Source organism: Gavialis gangeticus, unplaced genomic scaffold, assembly GCF_001723915.1.
Source record: "Gavialis gangeticus isolate Ggan-Ray unplaced genomic scaffold, GavGan_comp1, whole genome shotgun sequence".
Classification (NCBI taxonomy): Eukaryota; Metazoa; Chordata; order Crocodylia; family Gavialidae; genus Gavialis; species Gavialis gangeticus.
In genome coordinates this window covers 23,315,181-23,334,042 of record NW_017729004.1, presented here as the reverse complement: position 1 = coordinate 23,334,042, position 18,862 = coordinate 23,315,181, and the positions used below count along the sequence as shown (strand labels likewise).

The 18,862-nt window shown below is 42.4% G+C and overlaps 1 protein-coding gene across 3 annotated transcripts in view; it reads right to left on the bottom strand.

Annotated features, from left to right (window-relative positions):
* Window positions 1-3,926: 3,926 nt before the first annotated feature.
* The window catches only part of ZMYND11 (zinc finger MYND-type containing 11), a 141,560-nt gene continuing 126,624 nt past the window's right edge, over window positions 3,927-18,862 (bottom strand). For all 3 annotated transcript variants that reach the window (XM_019508165.1, XM_019508166.1, XM_019508167.1), the window contains 3 exons: window positions 12,782-13,054; window positions 11,688-11,873; window positions 3,927-6,045 (listed from right to left, as the gene is read on the bottom strand). In XM_019508165.1, coding sequence (XP_019363710.1) covers window positions 5,923-6,045; window positions 11,688-11,873; window positions 12,782-13,054 — 582 coding nt within the window. In that variant the 3' untranslated portion in view covers window positions 3,927-5,922. The remainder of the gene's footprint in view (window positions 6,046-11,687; window positions 11,874-12,781; window positions 13,055-18,862) is intronic.

Here is an 18,862-nt window from a genome sequence, read left to right as displayed (position 1 = left end):
GTTTCAAGCAGGCCAAGCACCAGGTGAAAAGGCCTGCTCTCTGCCCCTACAAACTACTTTATCCCATTTTCCTAATAACTCTACACTCCAAGTGCACAACCAACACTGAAACAAGTGCTTGCCCCACTTCCCTCCCACTGATCCACCACCAAGGCAACATCCACCCTCCTGGCCCAAGACACAGTTAGGCTGTAACTTGCTTATCTTCCCCCTAGCATAAGGATGCTTTTCTTCTTGGCTACCCAAGGGGCAAGCCTCAGCAGTGATCTGCTTTTATCCCTGCCTGGCCTAGTAATTAGGCTGCTGTTTGGTGAGGTGGGAGACCATAGGGGAAGTGTGCCTAGATCTTTACTCCCTCTCATTTCTCCTGTGCTGGACAGGCTTATTAACTACTGGGCACCAGCCTGCTTGTTTCAGTTTGTTCCAATCAATCACTAGTCATATTTTTTTCATTGACTAGTTTTGGAGGTATATATTGTGTCCACAGTGACAGTGAATCATGAGGGGTAAATGGACGTAGACACTTCTGGAGCAGTAGTGAATCATTTCCAAGCTTATGCAATTGGGACAAACCTAGCAGCATGGAGCAAAACAGTAGCTGTATGAGGCAGTGAGGCAAGTGCAGAAGGCTCAGGCTATTTGAGATGAAATCCCTTGTATCTTAGATGCCTAAAGACCTGTGTGTCTCGGCAGTGACATAGCTTCTACCCCTGGGCGTCCCTGACGGAGCACGGGGCTTCCAAGGGGTCCGGCAAGAACGACGTCAGTCCTAGATTCCTGTGGCCCGGTAAGGAGGCCAAGGGTAGCCCGGCAATGCAAGAATTCAGCAAGCACTCCAAAAAGGACCCTCGCTGAGCTTCCTGGCCCAGATGTTAACTACTCAGCTACTTGTTTAGCACAGCAAGCTAACCGGTTATGTACCCACCTTACAGTACTTTCACCATGTGAGCATTCACTAACAAGGACTGTAATGGCCAGAACGATTTTAAAGTCTGGGAAACCTCAGCACACCAATCTTTCCTATCAGTACTCCAGATCCAGTAATGACTCTTCTCCAGAAGTTAGTTGCCTTGGTTTCTCTGTTGAGCGCACTCAGACTGCCCACCTGCTTTGCTAGTCTTCAGGCATTCAGCAGCATCAATGTCTCATACGGGTACGGACCTACGTAAATCACAGCATGACAAAGGGTTTTTTACAGCCTACTCAGCATGCAGAGCCAATTTTATGGGCATTTCACAGTGGCCCCACCCCACGCCACCGATTGGTCAAGGAGCCCTGGCAACCCTGTCCCTCACTGCTGATTGATGCCAAAACACTTCTGCTTTTCTAACTGGAGCCTTCACTTAGTCTACATCACTAGCTTAGCCTCTCAGTAGCTCTCACTCAAATCACGTGCTGTATGGCTGCAGTGATTGGTGCGCTTTCTTTGCTTTCTGTTAAGCATTTTTTTGGGGTTGATTTGGTAGGAAATCGTGGCCAATGCCATTTTTCATGGTGATCATGGAGACTGACATTTTTTGCAGTTTCTGCAAAAATCATAAAACTGTTATTTAAGTAGGTCCCTACCTATAGGCAATACGCTGTTTGACTTCTCTAACAGATTTAACCACATCACCATCAATGACCACATCGATAGGAGAGAACATGACTGCGGTAGGGGCTCAATGACAAGAACTGAAGAAAAAAATTACAGCCTAAGATTCAGGTAACACACTTTTGAAAAAGAACCCAGGGTAGTAAATACAATATATTCAGTTCTAAATAGTGTGGCACCAAGTAACTCCTGCTAGGTATCTTCTTTATGACTGATGCGATTATCTTATTTACCCAAATCCAAGACAACTTTAAATTTAAGATGATGCCACCCTCCTTCCCCCCACATTTTATACATGGAAAATTATAAATTTGTTACCTTCTGCGGCAGCTCTCTGACTCCAAGGCAGTCAGTGGCCCCAGACAAGCAGTAGCAGCTCCGAGTGTGGGTAGGTAAGGGCTGGAGCTGAAGACAGGGAGGGGGCAAGTGGCTGCAGGTGGAAGAGCAGGTGGTGGGGCAGGCCACAATCTCTTCCTCCTGCACACTCCTTCCCATGCTGCATAAGTCAACCTGGCCCAGGACAGCTCTGAGCCAGTACTTGACTCTTAAGATGAGACTTTTTCTCTCCCATGTTGACTGAGGGAGAAAAAACCCCCAAAACATTGATTTGAGGTAATGTTCATTTAAAACCTTCAGGCATTGTCTGTCCTGACCTGCTTAAAGTCATATAGTAGGATATGATTTCCTTGCTTGAAATCCTTGAGTGGAAAACTAGCGGCTCTTCCTTGGGTAACACCTGGATTTGAGAATCCTAAAACTATGTACTTGCTGTTAAGTTTATCTAGTTTTGTAGCAACTTCATAGAAAGAAAGTGGGAATTTGTGTTTCATGGTGTAATTTTAAAACAAAAACCTGTACAAGTTACACAAAGGATTTTTAGGGTGCCAAAAGGGGCTGGGAATCCAGTGCCTGATGCTATGTTATAAAGGGAATATAAGTACCCAAGGGAAGTTTGGTGTCAAAGCATGAGCTCCACAGACACACAGGACGTCACCTGCACTACCCAATAAGAGAGGTATTAGTATGTTAAACCTCTCTCAAGGAATTAGATACCCGACTCTAGACTGCAGAGGTGCTCTCTCCACTTGACAGTCACAACCCCAAACCCTCTCCCGAACTTAGATGACTGTGCAGCTCCTTTTCAAAGAGCACCGTGAACCACCTCCTTTGACCCAGGAGCCCAATGGTTGGAGTACTCGCCCTGGATGTGAGACACCTAGGTCCCATTCCTGTGCAGGGGAGACGCTCACCACTCGTCTACAGGAGTGGTTGTTCTCCTACTGTGCGTGGAATAATTAAATATTAACTCAGTGGGCAAGAATCTGGCCCTCAAACCCAATAATGGAGACATTCACCTGAAAAAGGGGAGCCCTGAATTCTGTCTTTGCTATAGTGACAACTTAAGTATTTTATGTAAAGGAAATGTTTTAATAGACACTATAGGTGCCTCCAGGATTAGGCTGCTGCTGAATAAAGGTTTTGAGGATCTAAATTTTGGATTTAGGAACCTACAATAAGAGGAAGTTGGCACATAAATGCCTATGTCCTTTTGTGGAGGTAAGTTGTTAGTTACCTACCATGCAGAATCTGATCCTTTGTCCTTTTAAGAATCCTTTGACTAAATATCTGGTTACAGAAACATATATGCAATGTGGAGCACAATGACGGCTGAAAATGTCCACTTTGATTATGCCATGTGCCTATTCTGGGTCACAAAGACCTTTTCTGAGACGGTGATTTTTCCATTCTTCCTTGTTACAGATACCAGATTGTGTTTCTACTGAATCCAGCACTTTGCTTCAGTTTCCATCCAAACAGATGAGTTTTCCTTGCAAACACAGTGAGACAGCACCACTGGAACAATGCTTATATGTAGCTCCCCTTAGTCTAATGTAACTCTAGGCTAAATTACTATTCGATGAAAAACATTGATAGATATTTTCCTAAAAGACATGTGCTTTAAAGATATCCTGAAGTAGGAAAAATAAAATGGTATGTTAAAGTATGCAGATTTCCTGGTTATCAACCCAATATGCCAGATTAGCAAGAAAGACTTCCACAGTAAGGATTTTTTTAAATACATTTATTAACCAATGTTAACACATTAAATGACTATATATTGCTAGTCAGAGCAGCTTACAAAATGCCAGAATGCATCATAGAACTGGACAGCCACAATGAATAATTACAATGTGCATAGTGGCTAAGCTCAACACTTTAATATAGCTTTATGATTTGCAGAAAAATTAATTTTTAAATCATGATTCCTAAAACAATCAATTGTAATTTTACCTAAAACTTATACAAAACCAGGCCACAATCTCTTTTTTTATTTTTATTTTTTTTGTTTTTTTTTTTTAAAACACACAGTTTTCACGCTGTAGTAACTTGGAAATGTGCAACCGTGTCAACAGAGACAAAAAAGCCAAAGTAACACGAACCTTACTTTCATGCAGCTATCAGTTAAATATTACATATTCTGGAATGATTTTACACCAAAAATATTTCCACAATAACTTGCTTTCATAGGGGTGGATCGAAGTTTTGGAACTCGTAAAGTAATCTAACAAGATTTGTTATTTTTTTTAGTTGTGAAGTGTTTTACAGTCACAACACAGAGGCGACATAAGTTAATTACATGTCAGGCAATAATGTAGTTGTGGTAATGCAAGTTGCCATTTAGTTGCTATTATTTTCAATCAACTTACCATATGGTTTTGCAACCTACTGGGTATTAATTGGCAGTATCTAGTCAATTAACTTGTACCACCACTGTAAGTAAAAAAAGATCAGGATTTCAATGGCAGTTCACAGAAGTCTTGGTCATACTTCAATTTTTGCAATGACCCTGACAAATCCTAGAGAAAACTTTTTAAAAGGCTTTCCTCTTGATTCTTCAGCTTCCATCTTTCCATCATGTAATTGCTTTCAATAAATACCAAAGATCGAAATAAATATTTACAAATTATTCTTCTAACGTCTCAAAAAATAGCTGGATGATAAATGGGCATTTGAATTAGTCTAAGACCAACTTTTGAAAGAAACTAAAATGCTGGACAGTTTAAAAGAAAAAGATGTTTAAGTAAGCTTTACACCTATTTAAAAATTGTCTCTGAACATGGATGCAATTCATATATCTATATATAAAACAAAGAAAAAAAAATCATTTTTCAACTATCGATCCATTCCTATTGGTAATGTTTCTTAATCCAGACATTCCGCAAAATACAGACTTTTTACAAATCACGGCATCTTTAATACAAGAAAATTAACATGCATTATTCTTCATTCTGAGTACAGTGATGGAGCTCATTAATAGGCAATGACCCATTACTACAAACATAACGGCTTCTGTGAAACTTAAGTGCTTTTTCCTTTTATTATTAAGTTACAATGGAATAGGTGACACCAGATAATAGGCAGCCCAATGACATTGGAGGGGGGATGGCTGAAGGAAGGGGTGGGGGAAAGCAATAAAGAAATTTTTATGCCTCATCTAGAATTCCATGTATGAATAAAGGTAGTTTTTTTGGCTTTTGTTTTTCTTCTTACAAGCACTCATGTTAGGACAAAGATGAAATGTGCAAACTTTAAAATTTAAATATTCATTTTCTCTAAGATCCAGCTCAGTAAAAGATTACCCCAGTTCCCTGCGATTTTAAACTACAAGATCAAAGCTAATATTTTGTTATAAAAGTTATATATTGAAAAGAAATAATGAAAATAAAACACGATTGGGAAATATTTAAGAAAAAATATGCAGGACTAGCACCTGCTGTGTCAACCCTGTTCCCTAAATTCAATCATATACCCACTGGTATAACCAATAGATAATGCCTTTAAACAGTAAAATTAAGCTGAACAAAACCAGCTCAACAAGGTTAAGAAATAAACATTACATCAAGGTAGTATGCTTTTTTTTCTGAAACAGTTCTGTAGTTCTTACATTCAGATCTAGTTTTTAAATGTTCCTTCTGTTAAACTCACGTGGCTTTTCTTTTTAGATCTGGTTTTTTTGAAGGTTAAAATCTCTGTAAAACCTAAAAATGTTTTAAAATTTGCTGAAAATGCAACAAATCCTCGAGTTTTAAAATTATTTAAAGTAACCCGCTCCTTCGGAGGTTAGACTGACTTTTACCGACAACATTTTGGAGGAGCATTAAACAGAAGATTGAAATCACTGTGCAAAATCTCTTTTTGAAAAGCGTTTAAAGGCTGGTGCAAAATGGGAAGCAAATTTGAAACAATTTTGGCTTCTTGGAAACAAAAACCGCTGTGTCTGAGAATAGCAATCATCGGGGTGGTCTGCGAAGAGAGCAGCAGCGCCTTCATCTTTTTCTACGGCAGGTACGTTTGTGTTCAGCATGCCAGTGTTCCTGCTGACACTTGATAGAGCAGTAGGAAGTATTCCAGCAGCAATGGTACATGGCCTCCTCTTCGCAGTTGTAGCACTGCAAAGAGAATGAATGGCATGGGATTACTATCACTTGCAGTATCAATCCTGACCAACCCAAATGCTCTCTCACCTGTTCTTGGTCCCATTGGCATTGAGCAGGAGGAATTCCTCTTTCATTTGGGTGGGTGGCAGTAAAGAAAGGATGGCATTTTTCAAGCCTGCTAAATAAAGGCAGCCCCCCTTCCTCCAATGGAAGACTTCCCTGCCTGTGATGTAACAAAGTTAGTCTACACTATATCTCTCCTGCCTGCCATAGCAGAGCTGGATAAATTGGAAGCTCAACTCCAATTTAGTCGACAGTACTTTTCAGCCAGAGTCACCCACTGAGAATAGTGGAGAATCCAGTTCTTTGGGGCAGGGATCCTCTTTTCTGTTCTGGGCTTGTATAGGACATAATACAATGAACTCCTAATCATGACTGGAGGTATTAAGTCATCATACAAACATTAAACCAGACACACTCATGCAAACAAGACGAGAGACTGGGTGCAGAATGTTGTCGGAAAAAACTAGCCATTTCATATGGGGTTTGGAGATTTTTTTTTTTTTTTACAGGTCTCACAGCTAGTGTCTAGACTCCCTGGAGGAGAGGGAAATTAAGAGAATCACACAGAAATAGGCTGGAAGGGACCTCCAGGGGGTCATTTAGTTCAGCCTCCTGCCTGAGACAGGGTCATCCCTAACTGAACCATCCTATACAAGGGAGTTCCCTTCTCAGTGGGAAAATTGCAGCAATCAAATCATGGGGAAAAGTGGTATTTGCTCTCCTATTATCTGATAAGAAACGATGCAGATTATCCTGTTCTGAAGAAGAGGCTGGGCCCAGGAATAGGGCTTGGAGGTGAGAAAGGGCAGAGAGAATTACAGTTGGGTAAAAGGACATTTCCATTATCCCCCCCAGGGCTCTTATTCACATCTAGATACCAAAAGATGATAGACATCTTTAATTAATATTCTGCTCCTGTCACCCTAAGTACCCTCAGTCTGTGCTCTGTACACTGATCCTGCATGGCAAGGGACCCCAACTGATCTCACTCATCTAGTTTTGTCTCTCTCGTGCGCAGGATAAAGCACAGGATAGCTCCAGAGGTGAGTGTCTCACTGTAAGAAAAAAGAGTCTCAGTCCTCAACACAAAGAATTTAAAATGCCGTGCAACAGTGCATCTAGAAGCTTGGTTCTCTTTCCTGAGCCCCTCAAGGAGGATGAAAACGGCTTTGGCATTCAAAGGACTTGCTTCTGAAAAGGAAATCTTGAGGATGGTGTGAACAGCAAGGAAGTGCCCTCAATTTCTTTTTCGCCAAGTGTTAGGGCAATGCTCTGCATTTTACTGCAGCAGGAGTTCCTACAATGGCAGGATGTCGACTGCTGCCAGTTCCCCCATTTGCTTGGCAGCTACAAAGAAAAACAACTTGAGAGGGCAGAAGATTGAGAATAAAACTGAGGAGCTGATAGGAAGGAAAGAAAAGAAACACTGTCTTCCTTATATGCCCCCATCCTGAGTGCCTCAAAAGCATTAACATTTCTTTTTAACACACCCTGTTACCTGAGGAGCTGGAAGGGCTTAACTTTTTCTGTGGCAATCAGGATCTAGCGATCTCAGGTCGGACATTCTGAATCTGGCAGGCCTGAAATCAGAGGGGACTTCTGAAAACCTAGAGAGACCTATCTCTTTGTGAGAGTGGGAGCAGGAGTCGTCATCCAGCACGGTCAGTACGGGCAGCTGACAAGTCACAGCCGCGGGCAGAACTCAGCGAGTTCTTTCATAGGATCATAGGAAAGTCGGGCTGGAAGGGACCTCACAAAGTCATTTGGTCCAGCCCCCTGCTCAAATCAGAAAGTTCCTCAATCTCCAACCTAAATTTCCTCTGCTGCAGCTTGAGGCCATTGCTCTTAGTCCCATCCCCTGTGGCCACAGAAAAATGCCTATCTGCATCCTGTCTCTAACTGCCCTCTCTCTAACAGTATCTGAAGACTGTTATGAAATCTTTCCCTTAGTCTTAGCAAATGTCCTATCTGCTTATGATATTTTTATAAGATGAGGGATTAAGCTGGAAACAATTTTTTTCACAAGCCCTACAGCCTACTAAAAGGCAGATGGAAGAAAAGACTTTGTACTGGCAAAGCCTTTTATATCCATCAGCTGTAAAGGAAAAACCCAAGTCACATATGGAACCCTTCCCCTTTCCTTTTTATAACCAGCTTTAGGGAAGTTGATTTCTAACAGCATCTGCAAATGAGTATCCTCTACAGCTGTGCTCCTGGCTTTCCTGAAGCTGGCTATCCAGGAGCTCTGGGAGACATTAGAAGCATCCGCTGCAAAGGAACATGGAACAGCTGCATCTCTCTGCACAGCACAGAGCAGGCCCAGAGACCAGGTTTACAGCTGCTCAATCAGCAACATGAATAGTGTTCAAAGGGAAGGACAACTTAGATCTGTGGATGGAGATCCTGCAGTTCCCTTCAAGTGCATCTCCCATACACCTTAGATGAAAAACTTCTGTATTATTCTCTGAGTGGAGATCGGCAAACATGACAGAGGGGACAAAATATGCATCTGAAGTCTGCATCTTGTTGCTTTTTGCTGTTTTTTGGCATTTTGCAAGTGGTTTTTGTGTGCATTTCAGATGGTATATAGTCCAGGGAGGAATGTTCATTTCCTTAAAATAGATACTGGCACAACTTAAAGTAAAAATATATGTTAACCTAATTAAGACAGAGAGAGGGTTAAAAATAGAAATAGGCATACTTAAAAGGATACAAATAAGCATGCAGGGAGAGGTTCAAATAGAAACAGACTCCAGTGAAAAAAGAAGAAACTGATTTCAACTTTCCAGACTATTAACTTTTGATTTATCCTTGTTCTCCCATTCTCTCCAGTCCTATTGTTAATCACCCATTTGTTATATTAAGCTCAAATGCTCATGCACTTCGATGAATGAAACTGTTGCAGATGGGGTCATGACCATTTAATGCAACCCCAGAGAATGTGACCCATTAGCAAAATTGGAGGGCCCTCAGGGCTGGACTTGTGCCATCTTGTGTGCATGTGCAGTACACCATGGGCCCCAGAACTGAATTGGGAATTTTAGACTTAACAAAACTATGAAGTCATTGGAAATAATAGTCCAAGCTCCCCCTTATTAGAACAGAGTTCTCTGGCTCTAATTAAACAGGGAAACCACTAAAGCTGACTGGGTGCATCTACACATGTACAGTTGTTACTGAGCAGTCATTTAGTACTTGCTTAAGTCCCCATACCACATGGTCATTTCTGATGTTACTGCACAGTAGAGATGGCATCACAGTTTGTGCCTGCTGATGCTACGTCACCCTTGTTCATCACTAGATGCACCCATTTACTCTTAATTATATGAGATTTTTAGCAAGAGGGCATCGCTGTTACTATAGTGACTCACATACTCCAAACACTTTCCCCAAAAACTAGCCCCATCCTTACCCCCCCAAAAATTGGGGGGAGTATATTAAGCAGGGAAACTGATTTTCTGACCGGGGTTGGAAGCATCCTGATTACACTCCTTCTCCACAGTGCAGTAGCCTGGGCATTAATGTTCAGGCAGTGGCAGAATCAACTGACTTAATAATGGCTCATTGTTCTTCACCCTACAGATGCTAATGACTGTGTCTCTTTTAATGGTCTTCATGTTCCACTAATCAAGCTAACCTTTTTTTTAGGGCAAGTTTGCTGTCTGCTAGCTGGTCTTGTTCTATTTCACAGCCTCTTTAGCTCGTTTCAAAATCACAGAGCTATCCAGGGAGACCAGTCTTCAGCAGCAGCTAGGGGTTCAACTTTAGTCAAGTAGGAAAGGGAGGATGAGTCAGCTGAAGATTAGGCTCTGCCCCTGCTCTATATGCAGCTATAACTCTGGAAATAGCTCTGCTGTTCAAAAACAAGGTGCATATTGTATTTGGGGGCACAGTGTATGAGAGAAATAAAAGAGTATAATAGAAGCATCATTACACACCCAGAACCGTCATTACCAGCAGAGGAAAAATCATTTTGGGGGTTGCATATTTGGACCAATCCCAACAGCATGAGGCTGAGCATCCAGACTCATCAAACCACATACAAGGGTGTTTTGATTTCTAAAAATGTGAATAATAAACAGCCTAAAGGAATTATTCACATAAAGTAGCATTTGTCAGATTTGTATGCAACTCTCAAGTGCTCCACAGAACTGAAAGGAATACATTTAAACTTTCCTCTGGAGGTAGGGCTTTCCCACATCTATTAAGATGTGATGCTATGCAACCAGAGCATGAATCACCACTTTGCACTTGATTAAATTATTGTGACAAACATAAATCAGAAGAAACCAAAACAAGTCTCAGTTTCTATATGAAACACAAAAGGCCAAGTCTGCACCTGTCATAAATTCACCTTCCAAGAATAACTTTATCAAAAGAGCTTCTCTGATCTCTAATGGTAGGTAGGAGCAGTAGAGTACCATCATCACTGGAAGCCCGAACACCCATGTATCAAGTATCATATATGAGCTCACTCTGTGGAAACAGCAGTACTTCAAGTCCTTTATTCGCCTTAAAAACAGCCAACAAACTTGGAAAGTTAAGCAATGACCTACGTTCTTTCCTTGATATTTTTCTACTTTTCTAATGGATACTGTTTGCTTCTCTCAGGACTGTTATTCAAACTACAAATGATTTTGAACATAAACAAACAACCATCTTCAACAGAAGAAAAAAAATCCTGGATTGACAGTGATATCTGAGTATGCTGACAAACATTACGTCTCCAAGATGAGAGTGCCACCTTGTGGTGAGGCAGTGAAACATTTCTTTACGTTGCATTTCTGGCACGTTCAAGACACAACAGTGTCAGATCTAAAGCCAACCCTTTTAGACTTCACAGACTGCTATTATAATCTTAAATGTCACATTTAACTTACCTTTTGTCTGGAATTCAGTGTGTAGAAATAATGCATGCAAGTGTTAAGTCAAAGGCAGGCAAGATGTGCGGCATTCAGCAAGTGGTGTGCTAGGTGTGCTAGGTCCATGGTTGCATTTTTTTTTAAGGATAATTCAATTTTGTAGGTGATACTCCAGATGCAGGTTATGAGAATAAATGTGGGGTGGGTAGAGGGTTGAAAAGCATTTTGGAAAGTCCTTCCAGGTACATAGGGCAGCAGGGAAAGATGATGAGACATGCCTGAGTGGGTTAGACTGAAGAAATACAAAAGCTAGCATTATTGGGATGGGAATGCAAATAGAGACAGGTATTGGCTGCTTCTTGTACAGCTGGGACAACGAGGACAAGGAGCTTCAACTCTCCAGAGAAAAATGGAGAGACAGGGAAGCGGTTCCATGTGATGTAACTCCTGCAATATTCATTTGGCACCAATATTTTAGATGTTAAGTGTATCCCGGGCATGAGGCTGAAGTAGTTCGGGTGGGAGATAAAAGCATGGGGTAGAGATTTGGTGAGTAGGATGGAAAGGTGAGAGAATGGAAAGAGGAGGGAACAGTCTGAAATATGCTTATGTTTGGCAGCTCAAGGAAAATGGAGATGTTAACAGTAATGAAGGAAATACCCAAATGCCCCCTGCAGCCAGTAGTGCACATTTTTGGTTTTTTGTTGATAATACACCCTTGACACTTACCCACTGCTTCTTCTTGGTCTGGGAGATCAGTTGCTTGTGCTGACCTGCTAGCTTCTTAATTTCTTCTAAGAACTCTTCTTTGCACTTCTCCTTTACCTGCTTACATTTTCTGTCCATCTCTCCTTGCATGTTGGCTACAGCTTTATTTACAGCCTGCCTCTTTTCCTCCTCCATCTCTGTACGTAGCTGGTGCAAAAGAAGTTAATAGATGAATATCAATAGGAACCCACATTCTCTTATCACCTCTAAATACCACTGCTGATTCAGATGGACATCAAACACCTGCAGTAGATTGCATCCTACTTGAAAAATGAGATATATTCTATTATTTAAATCCAGAAATAAAAACATGCCACTTGAGCAATTTATGCTGAAATTCATGGATTACAACAGAAATTGCGTATTAGCTCTTGTCTGTAAGAACACCACCATAGGGTTCTGTGTGTATTGTGTCAATTATTCTAGATTGATCATGCTGTTTTCAATGGAAAAACCCCACATTTTCTTCTTATTCATTTTTTACAACAAGAACTTTGCACAAATTTAGAGCAAAGACAGACTGGGAAAGTTCAAAGGAACTTCTATATATATATACACGTAAAACACAGAGCGGAAGGGTCTGAAAGATAATGTTTAAAGTTTCAGTGTAACCCAACACGTTTCAGGCTCAACAAAGAATAGCAGTGACAAAAGAATTAATTTACTCAGTATCACTTAAAGAGTCAGTTAAACCTGAGCAGGCCCACCGTGGACAATACAGATGTGGAGGTGAAGACTGAAAGCATAATTTAGACACAAAGGACTTGGAAATGTGTTACTGAGACCACCAATAATGGGCAAATCTAATTTCACTTTTGAATCCCAGGCAGAATTCATACGGCTGGAAGCTAGAAAAAACAGATGTTTACTATGTATGGAGTCCCTGAAATACAATAGCCAATTTTTAGTTTTACAAAGCCTATTTTTAAAGTTTCACTTAAAGAGGGAAGTCAGTTTTAAAGAACAGATGGTAAATGCATAGAAAGAACTGAACAACATTTCCCCCCTCCACAAACTATGTATATATGATCTGGGTCACTTGAGGTCAGCATTACCTTTTCTACTGCCTCCCTCGCAACTCTCTCAGTCTCTCTCTTGTGATCAGCCTTCATCCTGTCTTTGAAGTCATTGAAGATTTTGGTGTATTTGTCATGGCACATGTTTTGACACACTCCATCATTATTGGTCTGGGTGCTCCGATGCAGCATTTTTGGAGAAGAGGCACTTAACTTCTTGGTCTGTGTTGAGACTGAAACCTTTTCAATGGGTTGAGGCATTGTGGGAATTTCCTGGCTTGAACTTACTGCTTCAGTTTCAGGCTCTGGCTCCTACAGAAAAAGAACAGACTTTCTAACGCAGATATCCAAGACCATCACTACTCATAGCACCAAGAAGTAAGGCTTTAACTAGTCTGAAGCCAAAGTAGTTAGGAGTACACTGATGTCCCCCTGCACTAGCCAAGGCCCTGTTCCCATTGTGCTCACTGTGATGGAGGGCAGGCTCTGCTGACACAAGGAGGCAGCTTTAGTTTGAGGCCCAGGCTGCACAGAAGCTTTCCCAACAGAAGAAGCTGAGGGAACGTGATGAAATAAGGCATCAAGCCTGCCACACGTCTTTCTCAGTCAGCCCACCTCATCCTGGAGTTATGCTTCATCAACAGAAACCCTGGAGTATGGCTGCATCCCATTTTTGTCATATAGAAATTCTAGCTGTGTGGTCCTTGTGCCTGAATTTAAGTTGGCACATCTTGGGCTAAACGTGATAAGCTACTTTGGTATCCTGTAACATTTTACTTACCTTTGAGAGCTACTATAAAGGACAGATTAATATTTCAGAATGACTTTGAAGATGAAAGGCTAATGAGATGCTAAGTGTTACCACCAACAATGGAACATGGATGACCACAAAAACACTGTGTAATTACATACTTGTCATGGAAGGAAATCAATTACTGTAGAACTGAATTTAGCTCCCTGTATTATACAGAGCAATACGAACTCTGTCACGTTCCCTAGAATAGGCGGGCAGTAGTACTGCCATACCCCCATAGATGCTTTAAGTGTTGAAAGTTACAGAGCACCATTGTTCCCTCTAAGATATGTTTTTAAATTTTCACAGATATTAAATACAGGACAAATAATTACTACATTCTGTGCAACATTAAAGCACCATTTATCAGAACATGCAGTTTGGACTGTGCTTTGTTGTTACCTAAGTGATGCATGCAATGATTAGATCAGGGATTTTCAACCTTTTTTAAAGAGTGTACCACTTCTGGCAGGTGGAGGTGGGGGTAGCGATAGCCGGACACGGAGAGGGAGGGGTGGTGGTGGCCAGACCTGGAACGGGGGTGGGGAGGGGGCAAGGGGTGGAGCTTGCACGCGGTGGCACAGGGTGGTGAATGGTGGCAGCGGCCACTGCATGTGAATTCGCTCCCTGCCATGTTTGGCAGCCCAGGTGGTGCCTATGCAGCCCACAGAGGGGAGCTGCTGCCCTTGCTCCCCACCCTCCTGGGAGGCAGCAGTGCAGGGTGGTGGGTGGCAGCACTCTGTCCCCACCCGCCCACCTACATGTATCCCCTAACCCCTTTCCAAGTACCCCTGGGGGTACACATACCCCCCCGGTTGACAACCTCTGGATTAAACCAATAAAAAATTTGAATGTGTATTTCTTTTTGCAACCAACTGCTATTTAACAAACAGCTCATTCTGATTCACTTCTAAGCACCGTCTTTATCTGGTCACTGATACAGAAAGGCTTATGTTAGGATATCAATGAACATAAGGCAAAATACACCATTCGCGTGACAGAAAATACTGTGAAGTTACAAAACTGGTTCAGTTGTAAACTTGCTGAACATGCACAGCTCAGCCTGCTTTCAAAGCAGCCAGCCCACGCACAAACAGCTCACATAGAACAGGACATAGGCACAATGGTGGTCAGTATTAATAACATCTAATTATCGAGGACCTTGCAGCTAGAGAAATCCACATAGCGCAGTGCTGAGTTAGGCATCCACGGCCAGATCCAAATTGTTCTCTTAAGTACCTAAACAGGACTTGAAGAGTGGGATTTAGATGCAAAAGTCAGAAGGAGTATTTTAAAAAGTTGGACATGTACAAGTCCCTGGGGCTAGACACAATGGACCCAATGGTGCTTACAGGGCTGATGTGATTGCAGAGCTACTGACCATTATCTGTGAAAACCTGTGATGATCAGGAGAGGTCCCAAACAATTGGAAAAGGGAAAACATAGTGCCCATCTTTAAGAAAGGGAAGGAGGAGGATTCAGGGAATTACAGACCAGTCATCCTCACCTTAGTCCTTGGAAAAATCATGGAGCAGATCCTCAAGGAATCCATTTCTAAGTACTTGGAGAAGGTGATTAGGAACAGTCAGCATGGATTCACCAAAGGCGAGTCATACTTGACCAACCTGACTGCCTTCTATAATAAGATGACTGGCTCTGTGGATGCGGGGAAAGCAATGGACTTGATACACCTCAACTATAGCAAGGTTTCTGATACAGTCTCCCACAACATCCTTGCAAGCAAGCTAAGGAAGTATGGGTTTGATGAAGGGACTGTAAGCTGGACAGAAAACTGGCTGGATCATTTTAAGCCCCAGCTAGACAAAGCTTGGGCTGGGATAATCTAGTTAGGGATGGTCCTGCTTTGAGCAGGGGTTTGGAATAGAAGACCTCCTGAGGTCCCTTCCAACCTTAATTTTCTCTGATTCCATGAAATGATCCAGCTTGACCTGCAAAGGGCTCTGGGAGTCTTGACTTGTGTTGTGAGCTGCACAAATGTTGATCAGTACTAGTGTTAGCCTGGAGCAGTTACAGCCGTAGTCTAGCAACCTTAAATGACTGTCTCCCACCTGCACAGCTGTGACTTGCCACTAGAGGCCTGGTGAGCAGAGGCAAGACTAGGAGCCATAGCTGTGAGATGCCACTAGAGGGCTGGTGAGCCAGGAAAGGCTTCTGTCCCTGCTCTGTGGGTGGGGGTGTGAGAGATCTTGGGATACTGGAAGACTTCAACTTGGGTGGCACATCTCAGAGGAGTGACCACATTTTAATGGAACAGGAGCTGGGTAGTGTGGATCAGAGATAATCCCGTCCTGGAGTGGCATAACTTTAAGGCATTAATGTGTGGACAAACCAGGGGTTAAGAGCTCCACGAGCCACCTAAAATTACTGTGTAACAAGGCCCTTAGGCTACTGCACGTGCTCAAAAGCAAAATCAATCAGAATCAAACAGTATCAGTGCTGGGAGGATCCTAACATCTTAAATCACTGAGTACTTAGACAGGCAGAGAGTAAGTTTAGGGACTGTCTGATGCATGCAGTGCATTACAAGATGCAGGTAATAGCACTGGTTACGCCATTTTGCACAGTAGCCAGTAGTTAGAGCTCTAACCCAAGGAGGAGGAGACGGGTCTGGGGCTTCAGAAGGGAGCCTGTGAGGAGGTCTCACACCCACATCTTCCACTTCCCAGATGAATGCCCTAACTACCAGGTTATAGGTTAGTCTGGTTGGAGGACTCCTCCCCTCCCTCTGTATTGGCCCCCTCCCTGTTGCAACTGGCCCACTAGGCAACCAAGAATATACTATTCATGTGAGGACAGGAGGAGAGCAAGCAAGAAGGAACCCAGAGAGGAGGATACTCCTTTAGGAAGGGAAAAATCCTCAGGTCAGGTTCCTAATGCCAGGGTGATTTTGTTTTTTTAGCTCATGACTGCTGAATGTAAAATGCATACACAGTCCTTGGTGCATGGATAAAACCCCAGGACTCTCCAGTACCAAGGAAAACTCTCCTTATTGGGCTTCCCCTCTGGCTTGTTTGGGAGGGTGCTGCACTTCACACTGAACTCAGTGCTACTGTCCTGGTTCATATAGACGTTTCCTCCATGTACTCTGTGACTGTCATTTAATACTTTGGTTATGCCATGACCCAGGCAGAAGTCCTAGTTTCTCTTCCTCTCTATAGATAGTCACCAGAAATTTCCTCATCTGAAGTCAATATAAATCATACTTTGCCTCATATTTCTATCAACAAACATGCAAAGATATATGCTGTAAAAAGATACGCATGACTTTGCACTTTGTATAATGCTGCACCATAAATTAAACATTAAGGTCTTCTCCCTCAGCTTTGTGTTGTATATTTCAGACAGCCACGTGTTATTAAATGTAGGTGGCCACCCTCTTTCAGTCTGACTGTATAAATTAAATATTGCTTTAACACAGTTGTTTATAATTACGGACAGCATCTAACATATCCCTTCTCCTGGGATGACCATTTTGTTAAAACAATTCTGCTTCATAAAAGCAGAATGAAAATAAATAAGGAACAAACACATTTCTTTCATTTCCAGGTGATGATGACTTTGATTCTCTTTCCACATTTTCATGTAAGGAAAGAAGTCATTAAGATACTAGTCATGTAGAATCAGTGTCAAGAAAAAGAGAATCACCCCCCACCCCAGGGTTCCCTCTCTATTTTGAACATCCCAAGGACAAGATCTGGATACTTGGAAACTTGAGAAACCAATCAGTGTGCTTGAACTGCAATCTATTATTGCCCTCATATTTAATTCAGAATTGTTGTCCACTGATGCTACTGGGCTTAGAACACAGTGCTCCAGTTGGTGCAACCTAAACCAAAATGAAGGCATACCTTCCATGATCTGCGGTTTCTGTGATCCACATTTCTTTATTAGAAATAGAATGGGCTATTTTTTCCTAGTGCCCATTAGATGCAATCTTCAAGCTCCTATCAAGCCAAAATTGTGCCCTCTCATATACACAAAGAATTACAAGGGAAGCTGGTAGGGATCCTTATATTTTACTGTCTAGCACTTACTTTCCAATTATATAGAATGCTTGCAATCTTCTCGCAGCTCTTATACTTGCATTAGTTGCAGCAATTTAACAGTGAGAAAGGCCTTGAGCTATAGAAGTACCTTTCTTTTCTAGGAAATTCCATTTCGGTTTAGCTAAGCTATGAAGGTTACCATTTCCATCCTCCCATTGCATTTTTCAGGATTATCTTGACAGTTTACCAAAAGTGTAACTAAATGCACTGATATTCTAATGAGATAACCCAAACTGCTGCCAACAGAGCAGCTACTGGTAACTCCTGCTAGAGCAAGTATGGCACGGGACACTACATGTGCAAGCCTGCTCTGTAACCAACCCTTCTGGGGCAGGAGACCACCACATCTCATGGACAGAGGGAGGCAGGCAGGTATGGGTGTCATCTGAACCCAGCAACCAGTCCCATTCTGGGCTGATAGCTTTCTGTTGATGCCAGGTAAGTCCTGTAGCACATGGGGTGGTAGAAGTCTGCCAAGCACTACCGACATTTCAGAGTTCAAGCCCTACTATGAAGCATAATAGGGCTATTTGTATTACTGTCCAAAAACCATTATTTCTCCTTATTTCTATTTTTTTTTAAATCAGGAAAGCACATTCAGAATCACAGTAAGAGATTACTGAGGTTGCTAAGTAAAGCATCCAAAAAGTTAGGATATGCTCACTTTATGGTTGCTGGTGCAACTGCCTCCTTGTGTGTGTGCATTATGATATACTCTTTAATTACACAAGCACAGCTTTTTCTCTGCCTCTGTCAGTGAAGAAACTGGGTCTCTCCAAAGGGAACAGAATTAAAGTCGTGTGAGTAATGGCACAGCTCAGGGTTGTCAAACCCGTCTGGCCCCACAGGCTAGATGATTGGAGTGGGACTGGTCCACAGGCCAGACAAACAGTGTGGGGCTAGTCCCACGGGTCAGATCAGACCCACGGCGCTGCCTCCCCATGCTGGATCCAGTGCCTGCAGCACCCGCTCTGGTCAGTCTAGGTAGGTGCTGCATGCAGTGCAGGTCTCAGGCCTGGTGCGCAGGGCCAGTCTGGAGTATTGTAGGTTGCCTGTGGGTTAACTCAAAATCCAGGGCCAGCATGGCGAGGGGGCTGGATGATGGAGCTCTGTGGGCTGAATCTGGCTTGTGGGCCATATCTTTGACACATCTAGTATAGCTGATGCTTCTCAACTTTAAAGCCCTTGCCTTTGCTGGCTAGAAATGTTCTTTTGAGAACTTCTTTTTAAACTGTATTATTGAGTTGGCCCTGTTTTGCC